The sequence below is a fragment of the Chrysoperla carnea genome, chromosome 3 (genome assembly GCF_905475395.1).
Source record: "Chrysoperla carnea chromosome 3, inChrCarn1.1, whole genome shotgun sequence".
Lineage (NCBI taxonomy): Eukaryota > Metazoa > Arthropoda > Insecta > Neuroptera > Chrysopidae > Chrysoperla > Chrysoperla carnea.
Window position 1 is genome coordinate 76936780 of NC_058339.1, and position 26180 is coordinate 76962959.

General features: G+C 28.1%; 2 protein-coding genes across 3 annotated transcripts in view; both read right to left on the reverse strand.

Moving 5' to 3' along the window:
- Positions 1-2113: 2113 nt before the first annotated feature.
- LOC123294475 (neurocalcin homolog) overlaps positions 2114-26180 on the reverse strand; it is a 356610-nt gene continuing 332543 nt past the window's right edge. The window contains exons 1-4 of one of the 2 annotated variants that reach the window (XM_044875520.1): positions 20280-20289; positions 4266-4453; positions 3114-3421; positions 2114-2523 (exon numbers count right to left, since the gene is read on the reverse strand). In XM_044875520.1, coding sequence (XP_044731455.1) covers positions 2329-2523; positions 3114-3421; positions 4266-4335 — 573 coding nt within the window. In that variant the 5' untranslated portion in view covers positions 4336-4453; positions 20280-20289 and the 3' untranslated portion in view covers positions 2114-2328. Of the gene's footprint in view, positions 2524-3113; positions 3422-4265; positions 4454-20279; positions 20290-26180 lie in introns of those variants that run through there. The other variant, XM_044875519.1, reaches the window with a different exon arrangement.
- The window catches only part of LOC123294476 (neuronal calcium sensor 2), a 331531-nt gene continuing 315365 nt past the window's right edge, over positions 10015-26180 (reverse strand). The window contains exons 7-8 of the mRNA XM_044875521.1: positions 13342-13470; positions 10015-10345 (exon numbers count right to left, since the gene is read on the reverse strand). Of these exons, the coding sequence (XP_044731456.1) occupies positions 10169-10345; positions 13342-13470 (306 nt within the window). The 3' untranslated portion in view covers positions 10015-10168. The remainder of the gene's footprint in view (positions 10346-13341; positions 13471-26180) is intronic.

Here is a 26180-nt window from a genome sequence, read left to right on the forward strand (position 1 = left end):
AGTTTTTTTGTTTTTTTTTTTTTCTTTTTAATTATTTATACAATTAATTTCGAATAAATATTCACACAAGAATTCACAAATTAAAATAGCAAAAAAAGAAACTAAAAGGGACAAAATATAATTATATAGAATAAAAAGAAAGAGAATGAGAGAAAAGTGGGGATTTGGTCAAATTGGGAGGGACGAAAAACACAAATAATTTTTTCAAAATTCAGTCCTTGCAGCCAAGATTATTTATAATTTTAATTTAAGATTCTTTTTTGCGGTAAGAATATGGAATTATTAAATGGTATAATTTCGAAAGCTGTAAATTAAATAAATCTTATTTTTGGTAAGTCAATATTAAGCACACGTTTTAATTTCTTGTTTAGGTCGTCTCGAAAATGGACGGACTCGATAATCAAAGAATTTTAAACAGGTTACCACCTTCCGAAACAATTTCCTTAATATCAACTTCATTATTGTAAGAAATCTTAAATTAAAATTGAACAAGAAATAAAACAATTAACAACCCAAAAATATCATGTGACAATAATTGAGATTTAAACCACTTTTATTTTTTTACAATGAACACAAAATTTCGTCTTAATTAAAAAATATTATCGTCACACAAGAATAAATCAATGGCTACAAGCTTTGTTAAAACAAAACTTGGTTCTTTGGTTTTCGTTTTATTAACAAAAAAAATTTTGTTTTTTAAAGGAGACCTTAAAAATAATAACTAAGTAATTAGGATGAGATTTTTTCTTCCACTTTAATTTGCCAGACAAACAAAAAATTATTAACTACGAAAAAACGTTCCAACAAGAGTATTATGACTTAAATAAATTTAAAAAAAACTAGAAGTAGGCATCTAGGAATTCTATTTAAATAATCGCGCGTTTTATAAGATGGTGTATACACAGGAGGTTGTCAAAATATTAGGAACCAGGTCATACATTGGAGGGGATAACACACCTAACAACTTTTTATGGATATGGCATTATATGATCTTTTCCACAACTTTGTGAAAAATTAATAGGTCGAATATTATAAAAAACACGATTTGCTACATTGGTCCTGTTTATGGATCTCATTTATAAATGAGACACATGAAGATGAGACACTTAAACACTACTTTAAATTATTTTATCTAACTTCAAGAAAAGCTTCGCTATTATTAAATAAATTCTAAGCTACTTAAAAATTAAGGTAAAAAAAATTGGTTTGTGTCTATACTAAGAATATCACACAAACGAAATGAAACTTCTTTGAATTTATTTACAATTTTAAAATTGATATTATTTTTTAAATATTTTTCGAGGACATTGCCATTTTCTAAAAATTTATATAATACAAATTGGTGGAAAGGGTTTTTTTTTATTTATTTACAATTCGAGTGATTTAATCCATGGAAGTATAATTTAAGGGAAGAAATGGAAAATGATACCAGAATGGTTGGATAAATATGGTAGTCGTTTCCTCTTTAGCTCCAGTGGCGTGTTAAATAACCAGTAACTTACGCTTTTTTATTTTACAGCCTGTAAGTTTTTACGGAAGAATGTATGCTTTCTTCTTCCTGTAGTTATGTTGGTTGGGTCGGTCCAAAGGATTTGAAAAACTGTTAATACATGTATCTCTATAACTTCAGTAGTTTTATTCAAACAATAATCGATTTGATTCAGAATGGCTTCTAAATAGGTTTACACTGGCATCCATGTTAAAAGATACGCATAAGATCTTCCTCTTACATCTTACTTCCATGAAATATTGAATTTCAGAGGTCATTATTTTTTTTACACGATAGAAGTTTCATTTCAAATATACATGGACGCGATTTATAAAAAAATCGTTAAAAAAACGATGTGTGTGTCTAGATTTTTCCTAATAATTTGACAATCAACGGTTTTGGTGGCTTTATTTTTTTTTTTTTTTTTAAATTATGACATTTTTTTAAACATCTTAAATTTCACATTCTTAAAAGTAATAAAGTTATAAAATATTTTACTTTTTTTTGTATTTTTATGCTATTAAAGTGTAAAAATCTCATTTTTTTAAATTTTATTTTAATTTTAATAATTTTTTTTTTTGTTTGAATTTTTAACTATTTTGAAAATTAAAAATATTACGAAACAGAAAAAAAGGTAAAACACACAACTCTAAGCGTCTTTTTCTTGAACGCTTTTTTTGTTTTAAATTTGAAAATTCATCATCACACAATTAATAAAAGTCTGAGATTTGATGAGCACCAAACGCAACCCACACCATTTGCACGCACTAATTTTTTTTGGATAATGTGGAAGAAGTGGTGTTGTGTTGTGATAGGTGCGCCGTTATTTATTAAATGACTTACTGCGCTTGTGGATCACATTGTAATAATCGGACAATTGAAGGATCACTTTTAGCTCCTTCAATAAATTCTTCCAAACTTAACTTACCATCACGATTTCGATCCATTTGACGAAATATTTTATCAGTACGTTTTTCTGGTGTGCTCTCATCTTCAGGCATTTTCATCACTGAACCGACCATTTTATAAATTGCCTAAATTTTAGAGAACAAATAGATTAAACTTCTGGTCAAGAATTCGGTGAAAAAGTTATTATTTTATCGAAAAAAACTCTCTTTTGTTGTATGCGAGTTTCGTCACACCTCAGAAATGCAGAAATGAGGAATAATTGAGTCAAAGTTTTAGTAATTCCGCTCTATTACGCCAGCGAGGCAAAGTACGGAAATCGCATTTAAAAATGCCAAAATTAGGTACTTTTGGTATCAAAGTCAGAAATAAGTTGCTCTGTAACTTACACCGCAACTCAATACTCAAAGTAAAAAAAATAATGAAATAATGAATGTTAATCAAACACAATTAGGTGCTTATTAAACGATCAGGACCGTGAAATCGCCTAATTAATAAACGAAACCCTGGAATTTGCAAAAAAAAAAACGGATCTAAAAATCAGGTCTCTCTAAAACTAGGGGAAATGTTTAGTCAGGTATAAACTAAGCGTTGTAATTAAGTGCTAAATAGATGCTTACAAGAAATTAAGATGAAAATGCTCATAAATAAGGGGAAAAATACGAGTTTACAATTTAATCGGAGTTGATAGAGCCAGAACATAATCTGTAATACATACCGTGACAATTTCCAACATCTCTTGTCGTGATATGTATCCATTCCCATCTAAATCATACATTGAGAAAGCCCATTTTAATTTTTGCTCCAATTTGCCTCGTGAAGTTACTGATAGTGCACATAAAAATTCTCGAAAATCAATGGTGCCATCACCATTTGCATCAAATGTACGGAAGACATGCTCGGCAAATTTACTTGCATCGCCATATGGGAAAAAATTACCATAAATTTTTTTAAATTCTTCTACAGATAAGTGGCCACTAGGACAATCTTTTAAGAATCCTTTATACCATTCCTGAATTTCAGCATCTACAGTAAAAAAAACCTTATTAGAACGAATAATCGTAACTCCTAATACCACAATTGCGGAAGTAGCTCTGTCTGTCTTTTATTGTTACGCTTTCACGCCTAAATCGCTAAAATAATTTTGATGATTTTCGATTTAGAGATAGATAAGACCTAGAGAAAGGACAAAAGATACTTCCTTTTGCGATTATAAATAGAAAGGTGGGGTTTTTTCCATTCGGAATGTGATAAAGTCAAATTAACAGAAAACTTCGAAAAATGAAAAAATTACCTTCAAAACTATCTTTTTTTTCTATTAATGCTAGAAAGCTGAAAGTTTTTCTTTCGATGCGAAATTTCCAGGAAATTTGTGGTGAAAATCGAAAAATTTAAAATTTTCACCGCAAAACCCCCCTCAAATAGATTAATTTGGCCTTTTCATTGCTGTTTTTACATATCATAAGCGGTTTTTTCCTGTTATGTGTAGTCATGGTCACCCGAGAGTCAAGCTTACGAGTGCAGCGAGCTCCATGACCGAAAGCTTGCCTGCCTTATTGTCCAAGGGATGGAAGTAAAGTTGGTATTAAAGGGATGGGCTAAGTGAGGGAAAGTGGGTTAAAGGATAGTGGGTGGTGGATTTGTCTTTGAAGTTGGCATTTTCTATATTGCAAGTGATGTATAGAGGGGATAAGTGAGAACAAGGTACGTTCTCGAAATGAATTAATGCACTAATGAATCATTTAGTGAATTAATTGAAATGAATCGAAATGAATCATTATCGAGGCGAAGTCACCGGAAAAAGCTACTATTATATAAGTCTCTCGCAGAATCCACTATTACCAAAGTTGTTAACAAAGCGTATACGTACCTGAAAATTCAGTATTTTGTTTAAGGTCCTCGAGCACTTCTGGCTTCAATTTACTATTTTGTTTTCCCATTGTGAATTACTAAGCTATATTAATCGTTTTTTTTATTTAAATATCGTTTGAATTAAAGAAACTACTGTTCATTTAAATGTGTATCCTACCAACCTTCTGCATATTTCACAGAAGCACCCTAAAATATAAACAAAATATGTTAGAAATTCTCAAAATTTAAAACGACTTTTTTTAAAAATCGAGTTAAGATAACAAATAATCATACTTACCTGTAGTTAGAAAATGCTATTTCGATCTATTTGCAATAAGATAAAATAAGATTTGAAAATGAAATTTTGATGAGGCATATTAAAATATTCTCTTCTTTAAAATATACAGTCGAAGGCTTAATATCTCTAGTTTTTTCAACCTATGAACGAATCTAAACTTTTGACAGTCTAGTAACATTTAATAAATGTTTGTTTCCCTGCTGTTGTTTATTGTGTTAAGAAGTCGAGTTTTTTTTATTTCTCTCAATTACATCCCATTTTGGTATGGTCTGGTTGTTAGAGTGATTGCCAAGGGAGTGAGACACACTTAGAACGAAGAGTCCAGTGTCCGTTGTGATACCGAAAAGTGGATTGCCACCATCCCCGGTGTTACTTTATGGAACATTTGGAGCTGTTAAAATCAACAAGAATGTTTTGACGTCAACAGACCTCAGTTCAAAGATGTCGTCAAAGAACGACTGACTCAATTCACAGTGAAGATGAGACATTGCCCTCCTCGACACTATGACAGCTCCTGCAATAATATTAATGCACAAGTATAGGTCCAGTCAATGTGACTGCTGCCTAATCAATGTCCAGTTATATCTGCAACGATTTTGCTTATAGAGACCCTTTGAAGTGAGATAAGATCTTCTGGCTGCCTACTACGATTGTATTTCGAACATATTATTCTTACTGTACCACAAATGCGTTTCTCCCTCCATCTTATATTGACCATTCTTAAGATTTACTCATTCAGGAGTAATTTGCAGTTCGTAAAGTGAATTCCCGGCTTAGTAATGCTGGTGCACGACAGCCGTGTGCCTTTTCTAGTGTGTTTGAATCAATAAATTGTTATATTATACAAAAATAGCCAAAGTTAGACTAGAAATTATATAATTCTATGACGAATCGTAAGGCAACTTAGTTATCAAAATATATATGAAACGTATAAGGCTATAGGATGCGCCAAAGAGCAATACCTTCCTGGGGTATTTTGGAAAAAAGACACAATCACAAATATAAAATATCTCTCGAGAAATTCTTATTGCAAATTCGAATTAGCATGAAAACTTTTAAATAAAATAAATAATAAAATCGGAAGGATGTATGACGAACTTTAGGGTAAAATGTTTTTTTTTTTTTATAAAATAAAAATAAAATTAAAAAAATGACGACGAAAAAAAGTGACTCATTGTAATTATACCAGCGAAATGTTTGTTTTTAATATGAATTTGAATAAATTTTTAATATATATTTTTAATTAATTAATTTTAATTAATGAGATTAAATTCTGTTCTTGTTTTTTTGTTTGAGATGCCATTCACATAATGTTTTTTTTTGTTTTTGATAATTATTTTATAATTATTTTTAAATATATATCATATATATTGTATGAAACTTAATATTAAATTTTTTTTTTAACTAGACTGCCACTAGAATTATGTTTTTTTTTCTCATTTTCAAAAATTGCAATACAAAAACAAATTATTTTATTATTTTTAATAATATTATCATAATTTTTTTTTTTTTTGATTTTTGGTTTATTATTTATTTTTTTGTAAATACAAAAACGAAAAAGCAACGACATTTTTTTTATAAACAAGTATTACTGTAATATAATACAATAGATTTTTTTTTGTTTTGTAGAACGCTACCGAGTTATGCAAAGAAAAGATTTGCAAAGTTGTAGGAGGTCGTGTTTTGATTTTATGATGAAATTTTTTGTATGAATCTTTGCCCTTATAGTGCAGGCTGAGAATTTTCTTATTAAAAAAAATTAACCCATCTGCTTTTTCAACGTAATAATTAGGAAAAAAAAAGTAGTTTTGAAGAAACAATACTTTGGAAAAAATTTGGGTAGTAAAAAAAGCGGAAAAAGCATTTTAATAAAAAAAAATGAGTCTATAGTTGAAGTCAAATCCGAAGGAAAGCGTTTTTCGCAATTTATTTTCTCGCTTTGCATGACTCGCAAGAAATCCGTTCGAGGCTCAAGTTGTAATATTAATGGTATCTTTTTGTAATAAAATTTTCGCCGCAAAATAAGTTTATGCAAAATTTGCGAAAATGCAAAAGTAGATGCTTCGGAAAAGCTGTGTGCGATCGGTAACAAAGCATTTTACGACACTTTAAAAAAAGCATTTTCTTTATTAAGAGTTGCCCTTCAACCTCTGCATTATTATTAATCTCGTAGATGCGCCATGAAACCGTGAAAACAAAAAGGTACCATCTTATTTTTTTTAAATATTAAAATGCTTTTTTCATCCTATTTTTTGCAAACAAATATTTTTTCGCCCCTTTCTGATTTTTTACAAATATTTTTTATTAAAAACCATTATTTTTCTTCGAATTATCGCGTTGAAAAACCGAACAGGTTGATTTTTAATACTGAGGTATTTTGAGCCGCAGATACTGCCCTACTAACTTGAAATGATTTATATTCAATTTATTTAAAGTTTGCATATAAAATCAATTAACGACCATTTAATAATTATTGCATGTGATAATAATTAATAAAATAATTAAATGCATCAATACAAAGTGTCCCATTTTAATCGTCTCCAGTTAAATTTGTCTTTAATAACGCATTTTCGGAAAAACAGATCCGAGTAAAAATTGTTCTACTTTGACGGGGACATCAGAAAAAAATCTCGAATTTGTCTCCTAGGAACGTTAAAAACTCAATTCATGTTTATAAATAATGAGCGATAGAGGTAATGTTTTAATTCGAATATTATTCTTTGTAAAAAAAGCAAATAATTTATGAAGGAAAGTTGGCTCTTATTAAAAAACTAACAACTTTTACACAAAACATTTTTTCGAAAGTAAACTAGATTCCGTAAAAATCGAACGCAAAAACAAATTTAAAGAGATTTACGTAAAGGATTTCTATAGAATTTATTAAGTTTAGAATTTATTAAAAGTCTGTAACAAAAGTTGTTTGTTATTTTATAAAGATTAATTTTCTAATTTGAACCTTCCCTTTATCTATATCAAAATTATAAATATTTGGTTCAATGTTGTGCCAAAAACGCTTTGTTGAAGAAAATTTTTGCTGGAGAGATTAAAATGGACATCTTATACAATTAAATTCAATAATTATTATTCTAGGAAGTTTCTTTTTGAAATATTTTTTTCAATAGTAATTAAGAGTAGTTTTTTTTTAAATAATTTAACATTATTATTTAGTGCAAGTAGAAAAATATTAATTCAATTTTGTTAGGCAATAAAATAGGTTTTTTTTTTTTTAATTTTAATATTTAATAAATTTTACGCTTTTCTTTCAATTTCATTATTTAAAAAGGGCTCATTTATTTAATTAAATAAATAAAACTAAAGTTGAATTAATTTTGACTAGATACTTAAAATCACAATTTGAATTGAAAATTGATGATTGGTCCAATATTTTTTTTTTTTTTTATTTTTTGATTTTGCTATTACATTGCCCCAAAACAAAATTGATTTTTTACATGAAAAATTGACAATTGATGAGAAATTTTTCTTTTGTGCATTTTCAATATTTAAAAGAAAAAGTTTTAAGCAGTTGATTTTTTTTGTTAAAAAAGTGAGAGGTTTATGATCATGCTGAACTAATTTTGATTTTTCTGAAATACTGTACAAAATATTTGTTTCAAAATGTAATTTAAAATAAAATCTGGAAAAAGAATTTATTATTTTAAAGTTAAATTTTGTTTAACATTTAAAACCTATTGAGATAATTGTTTTTTTCATTTCTTTAACGTTCTGAAACAGTAAGGTGTGTTCAAAATGTGTTGAAAATAAAAAAGGTTGCGTTCAAAATGGAATAAACCTCTTTAGTTGTTATTTTTGTAATTTTATTGATTCACAATTGGTTTTTTTTCTTTTATAAGAATAATAATTTTTTATTATATAAAATAAATGATTTTATTTTTAAAATGACTTAAGTTCAAATGTGCACTAAGACAGTAATGATATGATATTTCAAGATTATCGATTAATTTCTTCAAATGATTAGCAAACTTTTTTTGTTTAAATAGATTTTTTAGAGTTAATTATCCTATTTTTTTTGTTAAATCTATATGCATCATTTTTCGTAAAATTTTACAACATTCAAATGCAACTCCTATTATGAATTGTAACTATAGAGAAAAAATACGAATTGTTCGAAACATATTTATGGGATATAATTTTACAAAGTTCGAACTCATTCAAACACCACGGCAGTGATTGAAAAATGTTTTTTAAAGTTTGTACGAAAATCGTAAACGATTCCGTACTATAGTCCTTGATTTCAAGGACATATTATGACCGATTTTTTTAAGTGTTTGAAAAAGTTATTTATTAAAACTATTGAATTTTTCTATTTAGGCTCTGATTTCTTGTAATAGATCTGTTCAACAAAGTTTATTGAAATTTCTTGTATTTTTGAAAACAGATCCATTAAATACTAAATTCTTTGTAAAATTATATCTTTTTATTATCAATCAACGCGTATTTTTTTCTGGGAAATGTTTTTATCTCTAAAATTCACAAAGCAAAATTGTGAAATCTGTGACTAGAGTCAAAAATTAAAATGAAAAAAATATATACATATTCATTTTATTTGAAAAGTGATAATAACTCTAAAAGTTTTTAGCGATAAGTTTTACATATTATAAATATAATATTCTAAGATATTACGCTGTTATTATACGCTTTTTTTTTTGTAGAAGTTGGGGTAAAAAATGGGGGGGGGGGAGGAAGGCGAGTGCAATTGACTGTAGTACATTGTCAAACGCATTATTTATACAGAGTTCAATGGATGAAAATTTATTACAGGAGTTTTAAACATTGTTTCAAAGACTCAGGAGAGATTTAGGAGCACAAGTTGAATAAAGAACCAGAGGCAGGAGAACTGAGGGTAAAACGAGTCTTGTATTTTTCCACCTGAATACATTTCATCCATTTTAAATTAAAAAATGACTTTTAAAAAATTGTGCTTTTTTTCTTGTAATATTAAAATTATTATTTTTTATACACAAAAGCTTAATTACAATAAATTCTAGTTTCATTTTACAACGAGAAACGCCATTTTTGTGGCCAATTCGACACATATATAATTTTTTTTGGGTAAATTACGAAATTTTATTACTAATTTTTATGACACATATTTTGAAAATTTTCTTTTAATCTAAACACGAGAAATATTATTTTTAAAAATTAGACTATTTTTTTCTGTTGAGAAAAGCTTTGTAAATTTTTTTGTGTTTTGTAGATCAAAAATAACGTTTCTCTTCCATTTGAGATATCATAAAATTATTTAATGGTACCTGTAATGGAAAGAATTTTTCACTAAAATCTAGAAGAAAGTTTTCATATTTAAAAAAGGCATATGTCAATAAAATATCGATGTAAAATTATTAAAATTAGCCCATTAAAAAGGCTAAAATATTTATTTTTTTTTTTAAATTGTGATTTATTTGTGTTCCGTCACAAAATTGTGTATTTTTTGTTATCCCAAAAAGTCATTTATTTCAATTTTGAAATTTAATAAAATTTGAGTATTCTCTCGTGAGTAGTTTTGTTTTCAGTGATTTTTACTCAAAATTTATTCATATATTTTTGTTTTTTGCATTTAGGACGTTAGTAAAATATTTTAATTAATTATTTAATGCTTATTGTAATTAAGGTGCCAACATTTTTGATAATTCTTCATCCTGTAAACAACCTTTTAAGAATTCATCTTGTGTTAATTGGCCATCATTATTTTCATCCATTTTTGCAAATATATTTTTTGCACGCTCCTCAGCTGAATCGGCTGGTCGATTTGATGAGCATGCGCCCAACATATCATAAATTGCCTGAAAATTATAAGAAAATTTTTGAAAGACATTCCTTGGAAGTCAAAAAATAATTTTGGCTGCTATAATTTTTTCACAGAAAATTGTTATTTTAAATAATTCGGACAAGAATTAAAGAATTCAGAAAAAAATACACAATTGACTGAGCTAATTGTCTAAATACCCTGTAAAAAAAAAGTTGAATATCAGTGATTGCATTATTTTTAACGAATTAGAAAAGTTGAAAAAACAATTAATGGGCGCCATTTGATCTAGTTTTCGAAAATTTTTATATGTATTTTCTAAAATACTTTTTCTTTCTTTTCTTTCAAAAATCTTTCATAAGACTCACTAGTTGAAGCTACCTACTAAATTTTTATCTCTCTATCTTTTGCAGTTTTGGAAAAAATAAGTTAGGTCCTAATTTTTTCTTCGCGGGAAAACAATGATGTTTATGAAAAAATGCTTTGAACATAAGTTGATTATTTTTGTAAAAGGAATTTTTTTACATTCAAACTTTCTTTCTATATCTACCGGTTTACAAGATGGGTCCTATGGATCCAAAACTCAATTTACATATGCTGCTCATTTACGAAGCATGCTATAAAAATTTGAACTTGATATCTCTTTTAGTTTTTTAGTTATCGTGTTGATGGATGAACATACGGATAGACGGACGGGCAAACGAAAATGGACTAATAGATGAATATATGAACACATTTACCAAAATTTTGTTTGTAATATCAATATTTCGAAGCGTTACAAACTTGGGACTGAAATAACTTATAACAGGGTATAAAATTTACAAAATTATAAAATCTCCGAAAAATTTTTTGGGTACGGAACCTAAGCTCACACTTCAACGTTTCTAAGAACACCCTTGATTAAATTACCCTTTTCCTTAGAGCCTTCTCCAAACTGAACCGATTTTGAGAAACATCGCCTATTTTTTAGTTGTTTCGGAAACGGAACGTTAAACTCGCACTTGAAACGTAGCTAAGAACCCTCCTCATTAAATTACCTTTCAAGCGAGACAAAAAAATCGGAATCGGTTCATCCGTTTAGGCCCTACGTTTCCATAGACAGACACACAGACAGAAACACATAGCGGTCAAACTTATAACACCCCTTTTTTTGTTCGGAGGTTAAAAAATTAATTAATTTTTTTTCTTTTCTCGTACAACGCCTTAATTATGTGCTTCTGTGAAGTTATCACAAAAACGTATTAAATAAAATTTGTGCTTAAACAGTTGGTTAAGGCGTAACCAATTCCATTCGCGGTATGCTTAAGGTAGCGGGTTCGATTCCCGCCGTCGCAGCAAAATTAATTTAATTAACAGTTGTGATGGGCTGGTATAGTGCATGGTATATGCATGAAGGAGGTGCATTCAGTCTCTGAAATTGAGGAGCTGATAAATGAACTTATCAGAGGAAAGGTGGTAAAATACATATATGGTATCACAATGGGGTGTATAGCCTAATTGTGTCCTCCGTGGACAGCCAATATAACCTAACCTAAACTAGCCTAACCTAGCTTTTTTATAAATTAAAAACCAAACTGTAAATTAACCCTTTGATACATTTTTGGATGAAAGATGTAATTTCCTATATACAGTTCAAAACAATAGATATAATAATTAAAATTCAGGTGAAAAGGATGAAAGTTATATCAATACTCTAAGACCATGTATAATGAAAACATATACTAAAAGTTAAATAGTTAGTTTTCAAAGTGTTTAAAGTAATAATTTATATTCAAGGCACAATGAAACAGATGCCATATTAGTAGGAATGAGTTATTTTGTTTAATGTTTTAAACTCTGCAAGTAAGTACATGATTCATTATTAGAAGAAGCTTCAAGTTTGATTAATATCTAAACTAAAATATCTCTTTATTATTTTTATTTTCAAAATAAAGATGTTTAATTAACTGGAAATAAGTTTTGAAAAACTTTTTAAAGTAAGTTATTATTTGAAAATGGGTTAAAATTTAAATTCACAAGATGTTGATAATAAATAAGAATGCAAGTGAGAATCGAGGTCGCGTATTGAAGGATTCAGAATTTGGAACATACAGTATTTATGGAAAATTATAATTGTATTAAAGGAGCATCTATATATGCCATTCGAGGGAGAACATAGTAAAGGTTACGGTAGGCTGCATTGAGTGAAAGAGGGGTTTCAAAGAAGCTGGAATTAAGCCACTTAGTTGATTGATGCTCCCAAAGAAGTTTGTTCTTTCTACAGGGTGTACCATTCTTTATGTCGGTACCTTGAATAAATAAATAGTAATTCAAACATTGAATAAATTTAACATTTTTCAATCGATTGAGCTGACTAAACATGTTTTTGACACGTCAATTCAGTACAATTTTAACCATGAATCGTTTCACACCGAAATAACTTTGAAAAATTTTGTTGGGTTGGTGTCAAATTTTGTTTAGAATGGGAGAATGGAAGATTCATCAACGACCAAGTTTCAATGAATTGGTAGAATTACCCAGAATCCAAAAGTATAGTATCGTCACCGCGGTCAGCATTTTGGCGCCAGTGGAATCACTTTGCGTAGCATTATGTAGGATGATTGTATTTGATTTCTTACAAAGTGCAATTAATACAAAGAATATTGCCGGTAGAACTTTCACCTCACTTGGAATACGATCAAACAGTTGATATAATATATGGTTAACACTGGCACACATTTTTGGAAGCATATTTGATGGAAAATACAGCAAAAAGCATTTTGTATTCAAAAACTATTCTAAATAAATAGGACCAAGGACCAAATTGAATAAAAATACCTCACATATAGAAAGACGTTTTGTTTTTTATCAAGGTTTACCTACCGACATAAAAGATGACACATCCATTAATAATATATAGGTGTTACGATTAAAGTAAAGGTTTTATAAATGCAAGGTTTATAAAATTAAAAAATAGTATCTTGTAAAAAAATTCGTTGTAATATTAATTTCAATTTTTTCAAAATAAAAATAAAAATAATTTTTTTAAGTTACCTGCACAATTTTTGTCATTTCTTGAATATCTATAACGCCATTACCATCTACATCGTACATACGGAATGCCCATTTTAATTTCTCTTCGGGTGTACCACTTGATGTTACATCAATGGCCAGTAAGAATTCCTGTAACAAAATTAGTGAAAATGAATTTATTATATCCAATGAATTATTGTATAAACATATATTTAATAAATTAAATTATTTTTATGGAAAAAATCACCCATAATAGAAGTTTCACATTTTTGGATCAGTTTTTATAAATGCTTTTTTTTTCTGGGTGTCCTTATATCTTTTTCGACCCGTTTCGTTTTTTAAATTTATCTACCATAAAAATTTAATTGCGATACGACTAAAATTGAAGGTTCTACACAAGGGCGTCGCCAGCGAATGGACCATAGGGGGGCAACTTTAAAGATACAAAATATGAATTTATAAGTAAACAAATTTTAAGAGATTGCTAAAAAATGCAAAAATATTTTTTGCGATTTTCTTACACATGTGACTTTGATTGACAGTTTAAGAGATGATACATTTTGCTTAATAGATTTTAGACGATTCTTTGAAATTTGGATAAAGCAAATCTAATAATTTTTTGAGGAAGATTACATTTATTTATAAATATTTCTTCAGTTTCTTATGCAAAACGTTCTTCAACAGCCTTGTATTTCAATTCACGAATAGAAAAGTGAAGTTGGGTTTTCAAAATCTTTACTAGTACTTAAGCAAGATATGAACGCTTAAAATTGCTAATTAAACAAAGAGGCAGATCCCCACTAATGACGTCATACGAGGGTATCGCCTATAAATTAAAAGTGATCGTAACGAAAAATTTGTTATACCATAAGTGGAAGCGTTGTGAAATATAATAGCTTTTCTCTAATATGAAAATATATTAGTGGAGGCGATGTGAAATACATTTTTTTTATACATATAATTTGTGAACATTATGTAAATAAAGTTGTCTTCATGTTATGCTCTATTTATTCATGAATTCGATACTAATAATAAAATAAATTTTAAAACGAAGGAAGCTCGTAAATTACTAAAATGGAGACTATAAGATACAATGGATGCTACAAAATGAAGTACAGTCCAGATGATGTTTTATAAGTATCTGTTCCGTAATGGTATTATTTTGTATACAATATTTTTAATCTGAAAAATTTTCTTTTTTCAAAAGCTATTTTAATAAATTTACATATTTTATAATTTTAAATAAATGTCATATGATACTATGAAAAGTGCCAGTAGTACTCAACATTTTCATTTTGTATGGGTCCATGGTATAAGACCTGGAACATCACGAAAAAGTTGATTTTAAGACGGCTGGATTTTTTATCTTTTTTCAATTAGATAGAGATGACGTAGAGCGATTGTGTTAACTACTAGTTCCCTTAAAAAATTGATGATTTCAAAAAGTATTTTTACATCATTTTTCATGCTCATTTAGATATTATTCTAATTAATAATACAAAACAATTGATTTGAGTTAATTGTTGAAATACCATGTATAGACAATGTTGAGTGGAAGATAGCCACTCTTACATACAAAGATAACCCTTATTTTATTTATAACCCATATTTACAATCACGGGTAAACAGTGATGTTTACAAAAAAAAAGATATTTTAAACAAAAGTAGTTTATTTTAGGGACATTTTTTATTAAAAACTTTTGTTCTAACTCTAATGGTTTACAAGATGGGTCCTACGGACCCAAGATCCAATTGACTTAAGTTGCTAATTTACGAACTCGACTTCATTTTTTACGTCCAAAGCACGTTATAAAAAGCCTGATACCTCTTTTTGTTTTCGAGTTGCCGTGATGACAAGCAGACTGACAGACAAGCAGACCGAAATGGACTAATTAGGTGGTTTTATGCCAACAAACTTGGGACTAAATTTTGCATACCTTGATATATTTCATATATCATCTATCTAAGAGGCTATTTAAGAGTGACTATCTTTCTTTATCTACATGACGTTAAAAAAAACGATTGCGTAATCAACAATGTCTATACAAGTATTTCAACAATTAACTCAGTTAATTGTTTGTTTTAATATGATTTTGTTTTATAATTAAAGAATGTAATTTTAATTTGCCAGCCAGAAACTAGAAACTAAGGTCAGTGAGGAATGGAATATACAAAATTCATTTTTTCTCTAGAATCAAAAAATTATGAAACTTTCTTTGAGAATTATTCTGCATTTCATTGACGTTGTTGCAAACTGTTTGAGAATCATTTGTACGTTGATATTTATTTTATAAAGGAGAGAAAACATTTTCTCACTAAAAATATAAGCAAGAAAATTATGACTGGTATATAAATAAAGGATTACGAGTTTATGTTTATTCTACAAGTTGATGAAATTCATATTTGAGTTGTATTTTGTTTTTGTGTATTTGACAAAGGAACGAACTAATTAATATTTATAATCGTTACAGAATTTTAGGGGAAAATTTATTCATTTGTGTAGGCTGTTTTTCTTAATATGGAAAGAAGATTACGTCATGTTTTGTTTCGTACTTTAAATTGTTTGATTTAAAATATAATTTTCTATCAATACAAAAATAGAAATTTGATTGCATCGAAAATTTAAAACATACTTATTAGGGTATTAACGTGTAATATGCCGAATATGATGTCCTTGTATCACTCTAGCGTCTTGAAAATTATTGGCAATCAAAGCAGCTAAACTTATTATGAAGATGAAGATTTATTTTCAAGAGCAATAGAAAGAAATATTTAGTTTCAAGCGACCCGGCTTCTCACGATTTTAATTCAGATGTACTATACATATAATACCTTCTGGGAGAAATTATCTACATATTCGGAGGCAAACTTTCTTTTTTATTACGTATAGATATAGATTATGGTGATCCCGAAAAATTACGTTTGGAAGATATCGCATTTCGAGCTTTGACCGTTGCAATGCTCAGAGTTAAGCTTAAGCTGCCCCTACATTAAACTAAAAAATTTAAACAAATAAATATTCGACACCCATAACTTTATCTTACGATGCAGTATCAATTTCTTTCGATATTTGTAGTCCTCCATTCGAGCATAAGGTATAATATATTTCGATATCAACGACGCCAGAGAAAAATATTTTAAGAAAATTTGATACTTATAGAGCCTTCTGGGAACAATAAAGGCTCGTTTTCTAAATATAGTAAATATCAATTGAAGAAAAATGATATTATGATTAGAGAGAATAGAATCAATATAACATCAAAATATTATATCCGCATATCATGTTTAGATAAATAAAATATATCTCGTAGGTTTTTATTTATTAAAAACCATTTTCTTTTTACTAAAGAAATAAATAAAATGGGAGTGGGAAGTGAGTCGTACCTAGGATCGTCATGTTTTGAGACTTTTTTTTATCGACTGTCAAGGAATAGTTATGTTTTTCGCGCGTATCTTGTTTGTATGTATATCTGTTTGTAAATTTCTTTATTAACTCGTATCGTCCAAACGGCTCAATGGAATTTCAACCTTAAATTTATCATTATATTTGTCTCAAAAACTCAAGTATTCTTAGATACGATTTTGAATTAAAAAAACAAAACGGTGAATTTTTGAAGCGAAATAGTATTACGTTCATAAAAAAAAATTAAAAAACCTACTGAGAAGAGTATCAAAAGGAAATTAAAAGGGCTTACAAAAGTATATGTAAATTATATGTTTAAATTTAATAAGGAATAATGAATTAATTCCAATTGGTTTAAAGGTTTTAATATAGTATAATAAAAGGGTTTTTTCAGTGCTGGGACACTAAAAAGTCTAAAAAAAATAAATAATTTAAAAAAATAAAAATTGCGCCTGAGATAAATAAAATCTGAAAAGGAAGAAACAAGTCCAGCAGTTTACATAGCGACTTTAACAGCCGGGGCTCATTAAAATCTAGACCGATTCTTAAAGTCGCTATGTAAACTACTGAACTTGTTTCTTCCTTTTCAGATTTTATTTAACACAGACGGGTTTTTTTTTTTTTTTTTCTTATTATTTATTTTATTAAATTATTATAATTTAATGCATTTTTTTTCGATAGTTTTTATAGAAGTTATCGGTAAAACCAAGGATGTAACCAGCCATGGAATTTTTTAAATTCTGAAAATTCTCGCCTCTCCTAAATTCTGCTGATTTTAAAATTTTCCTATAGATGTAAATGATGTCTTGAAGAGATGCCAATAAAAAATATTCTGTTTTCTATATTTCTATTTTATTTGAAAACAAATGCATATAGACAATTATTCTCTTGAGTGCTTGCTTTCTGATAAATAGGTTAGATAGCATTTAATATTATTACCGTTTCATCAGATAGTTATATCTTTTAGAAATTTTGATCTAAGATACATAAGGTACAACATTTTACCCTACTAAAGAGTGAACGAAGAAACTAAACAATATAAAATGGCAGACAATCAAACGAGATAAGGCTATATCATATTATTTATTTGATAATAACAATAATTTGTGAGAAATAGAATGATATTCATCAGCTGTAATATATCACAAAATATGAAAAACAAAAAGCGAAAAAATAAAATGGTATTTGCTTTATATAACAATGTTTTAGAACAGAAATAAATCGGCATTAATTTTCGAAATGTGCTGTTAAATCGCAAAGAAAGAAATTCCGTAATACTGAATGCATAAATATTATCGAAGATAATAAATGAGAACTCTAGGATGTTTCGAAATAAATTTCGATTTTTCTAGAAAAATCATGTGTAGCCGCTCACGTTATCGAAAATGACCATAAAATTAACAAATCGAACATAAAACTCCTAAAATCAGTACCCAATGCTTGCGAATTAGACGTTTATGAAAACATCTACATTCAAAAACTTTGTAATGAAACAATGAACTTGGACAAGGGACCTATTCCAAATTCGGATTTAATAAAAATTGCAAAGTCAAGGTTGAATTTCTAAAATTGTTAATACGTTGTGAAAATAAGAGATTATTTACTTTCATGATTTATTTATAATTTTTAATTTAAGTTTGATTTGTTTTTAGAATTTTAAACGTCAAAAAATACTGGAAAAGGCTTGCGCATATGGATCACGCTCATTGGCCAAGGACTAGTCAATTGAAGGAAGCTGATTGACTAGCGTCACTGACACTACAATTTGGCAGATACTTGGGACAGTATAAATTGTAGGAACACGAAAATATCAATGTGCAGTCCGCCACCAAATTAGCAGCGAGTAACATACATAATAAGAGTAATTACGATTAGCTAATTCATAATGATAATGACTACTTGGTAGTCAAAATACGTATTTATAAAATACAAAAAACTGATCTAGGAAATTGGGGGAAAAATCGAAATTTAATACTTAATATCTTTCTAAACATTATTTGATGGAGATTATTACGGGTATACATGTATTTCACAATTTTGAATTTTCATTACTAAAACGATTACATGTTTAGATGCAATTCACGTTGGAAGAAAAACATTAAAACTCTTCAAGTATACTTAGAATTAAAACTGCGAATTTTTGTTTAAATGAAAGAAGTTTATAATAGTGCAGAAGACTGTATAAGGTCGACCTTCACGTACCTGATAACCAAACGATTCATATTTTTTTAGGTTTTATTGATTGATAAACACGCCCATGATAGTTTGTCATATCTATTTTTAATTAAATTTTTTTCAATTATTATTTTTTTTCATAACGTCAATTGAATTATCTTCGTTCTGATACCAATTTCGATTGATTAACAGGTCGGTGTTGTTACCTACATACCGTATGAACAGGTAAGTCAGTATCGGTAGCTAAACTGATCTCTTAGCCAATCAAAATTGGTATCAGAAGAAAGATAATTTGATTAAGAAAATAATGGTATAATAATTAATATAGAATTAATTTAATTAAAAACAAGTGAAAACAAACAATTGACTGAGTTTGTTGATTGAAATACCATGTATAGATAGTGTTGATTACTCTGTCACATTACACATACATAAATGTTACACATATATAACTAATATCCATAATAACAGTGATGTTTACTGAAAAATGTTTCAAACAAAAGTTTTTTTTTTTTTATAAGTAGTTTTTATATTTAAACTTTTGTTCTATCTCTAATGGCTTACAAGTTGTGTCCTACGGACCCAAGACCCAATTGACCTATGTTGCTAATTTACGAACTCGATCTCACTTTTTACGTCCAAAGCACGCTATAATGATTTCAGCTCGATATCTCTTTTCGTTTTTGAGTAATCGTGATGACAGACAGACAGACGACAGACAGATAGACAACCGAAAATGGACTAATTAGGTACATCTATACCAAAATTTGGTTCATAGTATCAATATTTTTAAGTATTAAATACTTGGGACTAAACTTAGTATACCTTGGTATATTTCATATACATGGTATAATAGGCGTGTTATCAATCAGTAAAATTTCATAAAACATACGTATGGGAAAAATACGTAAATCTATGAATTCCGTAAAATTTAAAAGGTAACAAATATTATACTATATCGAGTATTTACGCCTTTTATATGACTAAATTTTAACAGTATCTACGATTGCACCATTAAATCTTGAATCAGATGACTATAGATATAAATCTCGGTTGGTATAATATATTCCCTAGACTAATAAATTTAAAATTTAAAATAAAAATTTATCACAAAATATGTATTGAGCTAAAAAATAGCTAAAGGAATACATAGATTCTTATACCTATATATACAAAATATATTGTTCTAAAATACATAAGAATGTCGTCTATAGCTTACAGTTACAGAGTGTTTTGAAAGCCAATATTCTCGCTGGTAGAACATGGAAACAACAAGGCGAAAGTATTAAAATATGATTTAAGTAAGAAAAATGTTAGTTTTTACAAGTTTTTGTAAATGATTCTCTAAATAATTTTTGGAGTGCCAAAGTTACAAAATTACATTGTTTCAGAATTAAATTTTTATCCTGAACTACAACCCAGTTCAAAATAGAACTGAGAAAACATTTGTCAATAGTTAAATTTAAAAGTCGCGAGTCTTTCGGAATATGATAGTTTCAAAGTTTTACTGGGAAAGCCTTCCCGTAAAGCCCAGTGAAGCGGGCGGGTATCAAGCTAGTATGAAAAATAAATACACAAAATATATTGTTCTATATAAAAATATATAAAACAGAGGTAGTAAATCTCTAGTAATAATTTTGAATAAATCTGTTATTACCAAGTGAACCGTACCAAATGTGTTGTGCTGTGCGCATACAGTGCCAGGTTCCCAATGTAAATGTTACATCAACCATGAATAGAATTTGACGTTGATAGCATCATCATATATACCTAGAGCAGCCTAGCTCTAACTCCTTTTACAGAATTGAAATCATAAAATGTATATGAAAAATAATATGTATTTATTTTTATGTTATATGATGTGTTTCTTTCTCTAAATGGAACGTGGAATAATAATGGAACGATTTATTTGATTCAATGGTGGTTTATAAAACAAACTACTATCATTTGGTCTCGTATTACGATGGGTCTAATATTGTCGTAATAATAGAGTATTACTATTAAAGTGTCTCAATTAGAATCTATACAATTCTTAATATAAACCAATGTGAGGTTGTCTCAACCTCATCTCGAGATTAAATATGGCGAATACTATTGTACGGGCTTGAGTGGCGAAGTTGACACAAACGCATGAGTGGTTTGTATGAAAATAATATACTGTCTAACAAATTTCAAATAATGTCGTTTTGAAATGCAACATAGTTTTAAACAACCTTTTTTTGATTGGTTCTATCATTTATAAATAATATAAGAAAATTATGATGTGATTGTCACAGCCACATAAGCAGGTTTATTGGGTTTATTTAAAAAAAATTTAGATTTCTTCGAGTCGGATTTAAACCAGCGGCATATGGGTTGCTTTTAGTGTTTTTAGTGCACTCTCCACTACTTATGTTTGTATATATTTACACAAATATGGCATATATTATAAAAATGATCAATAAGTTTGAATCAAACTCACTATAAGTTAGTAACAACAATCTTTATGTAGTTATGTATCACATATGTGTTCGTAAAAACCAAATCCTATATTTAAAGAAAACGCAAAGAAATTTTCTTTGAATTCATCGATTCGCTTTATTTACACGGTTATATATTCCAACTAAGTACAATTTTATTTTCCATCAATAAAATGCATGACTTTAAACTAAAATCAATCTCTTTCATAGAAGTAATGATTTTGTTTGTTTACCTACAGTGATTTTGTATCAATAAATTCATATTTTAAATTCAATTCCATACAAATCCAATACAAATATTTAGCTGTACTTGTTCCAATCAATATTTTGTATGATTTATAATTTTATAATAATTTATACTTTTTTGTTTACATAGCTGTATGACGTAATAACATGGCGACTACTATTTCATGATGTAGAAAAACGGATTAAAAATTTTGAAATGAATTTTAAATTTTATTTTGTGATTTTATGAACTAATACTAACATTTCCCGACTGCCTTTTGCCTATCTTAATAATATATAAAGAAAGTTGTTTTTTTTATTTACTATAAAATTTTTGTAGATAGGGTTTTTTAACTATAAGGCAGAATAATAGATGCGTCAAAATTAATGTAATCTTTAAAAAACCTTGACATAAAAGCACCAGAAATCTGTTATGTACAAATTTTTGATTACCGTAAAACTTAAATAAATTTTTTAAGAATCCCCTTAAATATTCATTGATAGAAAAAAAAATTACAAAGAAAAGAGGTTTTCCAGATAATAATGGTTGAAGTTACAATTGAATTTCAAGAACTGCGATTATATCCTTTATTCTATCCATTTGAAATTTGGATATGTTATAGGTATGCATATTCTTTCTCCCCTAAATACTTTATTTTTCGAAAATCCTGTTAATGTTCCTAATTTTCATTCTCCACACTCAGGTGCTTTTACTTATTCCACTGTACCTGGGTGTGAACAATGAAAATTGGTAAAATTAACAGGATTTTCGAAAAATAAAGTACAGATACAATATGAATACCTATAACATATTCAAAATTCAAATCGATAGAGTAAAGGGTATAATCACAGTGCTTGAAATTCAATTGTAACTTTAACCATTCTAATCTGGAAAAAAGCTTTTCTTTATAAATTTTTTTTCCACCAATGAATATTCTTAAAAAACTTTTAACTTTTTACGCCAATCAAAATCAGTCATAAAATTTTTAATAGAACTAAATAAAAAATATCTTGGATATTTCATTCTGTTAAAAAACCACCAAATATCATTTTAAAAAGTTATAAACTTAAAAACGGAAACACTGTCAAATGATATTTACTTAGTTCCGAAAAGACTTCTAAACAAACTCATTGACTACAAAAACTTTTCCATGAAGAATAAAGATTTGATTTTAACCGACTTCAAACAAAAAAGGAGGAGGTTATCAATTCGACTGTTACTTTTTTATGTGTGTTACCTCAGAACTTTTGACTGGGTGAACCGATTTTGATGATTCTTTATCTATTTGAAAGCTGGTGCTTCCCGTGTGGTCCAGTTCTGACAACGGTACCATGAGAAAACCATTCAAGTATTAAATTTGCATTAAGTATGTATATACGACAAGAGGGCAAATAACTCTATATCACGCCAACCGATTTCGATGATTCTTTCTTTTTTGTGACAAATTAGTGAGTGTACTTCAGTTTCATTAAAAATCACAAAATAAAAAAAAAACTTCAAAAGAAAAACTTTTCCAAAACAAATTAATATGCATTAAAAAGTAAAAAAATAACGGTGTCAGCCAAGCTAATGTAGCAAACTGTTCTGTCACAGTTGTTTCCTTGGCTGACACCGACTCCATTTGTTTTGGAAAAGTTTTCTTTTGGAGTCGGTTTTCTTTTTGTTAAAATTTTTTTTATGTAATAACAACACAAATGTGTCTTGATATCATGTATTTTTTCAAATATGAATTGTATTATTTGTATATATGGTTGTATATTATGAAATAAATACTCCCGAAGGAGTCATTATATTCCCGTGATATTATTACAATGTTTTTTTGGTAGAATGGCGTAATGTACAGAGTAGGACGCCCGCTATGTTTAATTCCCAAAACATATATAAATTTGATCGAATATTTTATATGTATTTATATCAGATTATTATGTTTTCAGGTATGTAATTAGTAAGATGTATATTTGGGAAAATTTATGTCAAAGTAAGATAATTAACTGTAATTTAAAGCTTTTTAGGGGGGTTCGCTTCGTTTATGACAATGGCGACAACATGTATATATCATTTTCTCAGAGAATTAGAAGTTAAAATCAACAACATTGAGATATTAAAATTAGAACATAAGAAAATTTGAATAACCGAGCGTTCACGAAACAGGAAATTTTTCGCTTAGTCAAATTTTCATGTTACAAAGAAAAATAAGTAGCAAAATAATAATTATAAAAAATTTACTTCAGTTTATTGCCTGAGCTAATTGTTGAAATAACACGTACAGAGAATGTTGGATATCAGTGCTTGAATCATTTTTAAAAAATTAGAAAAGTTAAAAAAATCAACAAATTTATGGCCAGCTGCTGTTTGTTTTGGTTTTCGAAAATTTTGAAAATTTAACAAAGTATTCTCTAGAAAACTTTTCTAAACTTTTCTTTTTCTTTTCAAAAATCTTTCAAACAGCTTACTAGTTGAAGCTACCTAAAAATTTTCATCTCTCAATTTTTTATGGTTTTGGAGAAAATGGACCATTTTTAAAAGTTGTTTATTTTATACATTTAATATGTATATAATACTATACAACTTTTGTTCTATTTCTAACGGTTTACAAAATGGGACGTATAGACCTAAGACAAAATTCAATTATGTTGCTCATTAACGAACTCAGAGTCACTTTTTACGTCCTGAGTACGCTATAAAAATTTAAGATATTTCATTTTGTTTTTGAGTTATCGTTTTTACGGATGAACAAACGGACAGGAGGACGGACAAACGAGAATGGACTAATTAAGTGATGTTATGAACACCTATACCACAATTTTGTTCGTATCATCAATATTTTTTTCCGTTACAAACCTGGGAGTAAAATTAGTATACCTTGATGTATATTTCATATATATACGGTATAACAATGACATAGCTTTTTCTAATTTCCTAGAATTCGATTTACGAGAAATCGTCGCCACCAGAGGTGTGCATAAATCGGTGTTTTCAAACAAAACAACGATAACAGGTTTAAAATAGGTTTAAGCAGGCGTTGAATTAATAGATGGAAATAGATAACAAACCATAGTAATTTACAATAATACTGCCCAAATTTAGGAATGAACTTCCTAGTAAAAAATTGTTCACCTTTTAATGAAAAATTTAACTTTTTTTAAGGATTTGAGTCTTCTAATTACTGATATGAAATTAAATAACGTTATTATAGTGACTTTCACAATAGGTGCAGATTTGCTGTGTCTCCCTATCTTGCGAGTTTTGCTAATATGGCGTTCCTGCTAGAAATTACATATTTTTATTATGAAACTTAATTTTTACATTTATTTTAAATTTTTGTGTACTTAAAAAAAACCTTATATGCATGACACTTTTACTAGCTTTTTCTATCTGAATATATTATACCACTTATATGAAAATGAGGCTGTACACTTCAATGATAAATGCACATGACGTATTTCTATTTGAACAAATAGAAAGACGGAGTTGGTAACGACCGGATATTTAGAGCATCCAGGTTCGAGTTCCAGCTTCAGTGTAATTTTTCAGTTCTTTTTATTTTTTAATATATCGTGGTTAAGGATGTATGAGCATGACAACAATGTTTGATTTAAAGGCTCAAAATTTGTTTGTAGGTAGTCTTTTACTCAAAGAATATGTGGTTAAAATTTCAGCTTAGGTATCGGTGCAAATTTTTAAGAAAAAAATCATTAAAAATCGATATAAAATACATTGGCTCTTATGGAGGAATCTCAAAAAACGACATATTTTGGAAGTTTTTGATAATTTTCATTTGGAATGAATGAAAACAAATTTAAAAAAATCTTTTTAATAGAAAGTAAACATATTAGCAATGAATTAGAAAAGAAAAAAACTAAGTGTCACCGTCCATATAAGAGATGTAAGAGCAGGGTAGATTAAGGGTTGAAATTATTTTTATCTTATTTTCAACTTTGATGATGAATGTTGTTATAACTTCATGAATGTAGACGAAAAATAAGAATAAAATTTTTCGATATGTGTCTTGGTTTTCGAAATATCGAAAGCTAAATAATTAAACAAAATTTTCAATTTTCGATATTTTGAAAATTAAGCCAGATCGAAAAATTTTATTCTTACTTTTCGTCTTATATCGTCAAGTAATAATATATATTTATCATCAAAATTGAAAATATCAATTTTAAAGGACTATCGTAACAATTTTCAAATATTAATACATTTAGTTTATGTCATAATTAAGTTTGCACTAAGTTTGAAAATTTATTTAATAGGAATAATTAGAAAGTAAAATTTATATAGGTACGAAATCTCATTAGAAACCTTGAACATAATCTTAGTAATAATTACAAACGATTTATTTAATTAGTTTTAAGTTTAACGATATATGTTTTACATAATATCGATTTCTCATAATGGTTCTATTTGAATGTCTAATATAAATTGTTTGAATAGAGAGATTTGAATGTAGTATCTACAAGGTATGTATTTGTAAACAATAAAACGATATACCAAAATCCTTTAACAAGTTATCAATTTGCATTTGAATTTCAAATTTATACCATATATATATGAAATATATCAAGGTATACTAAGTTTAGTCCCAAGTTTGTAA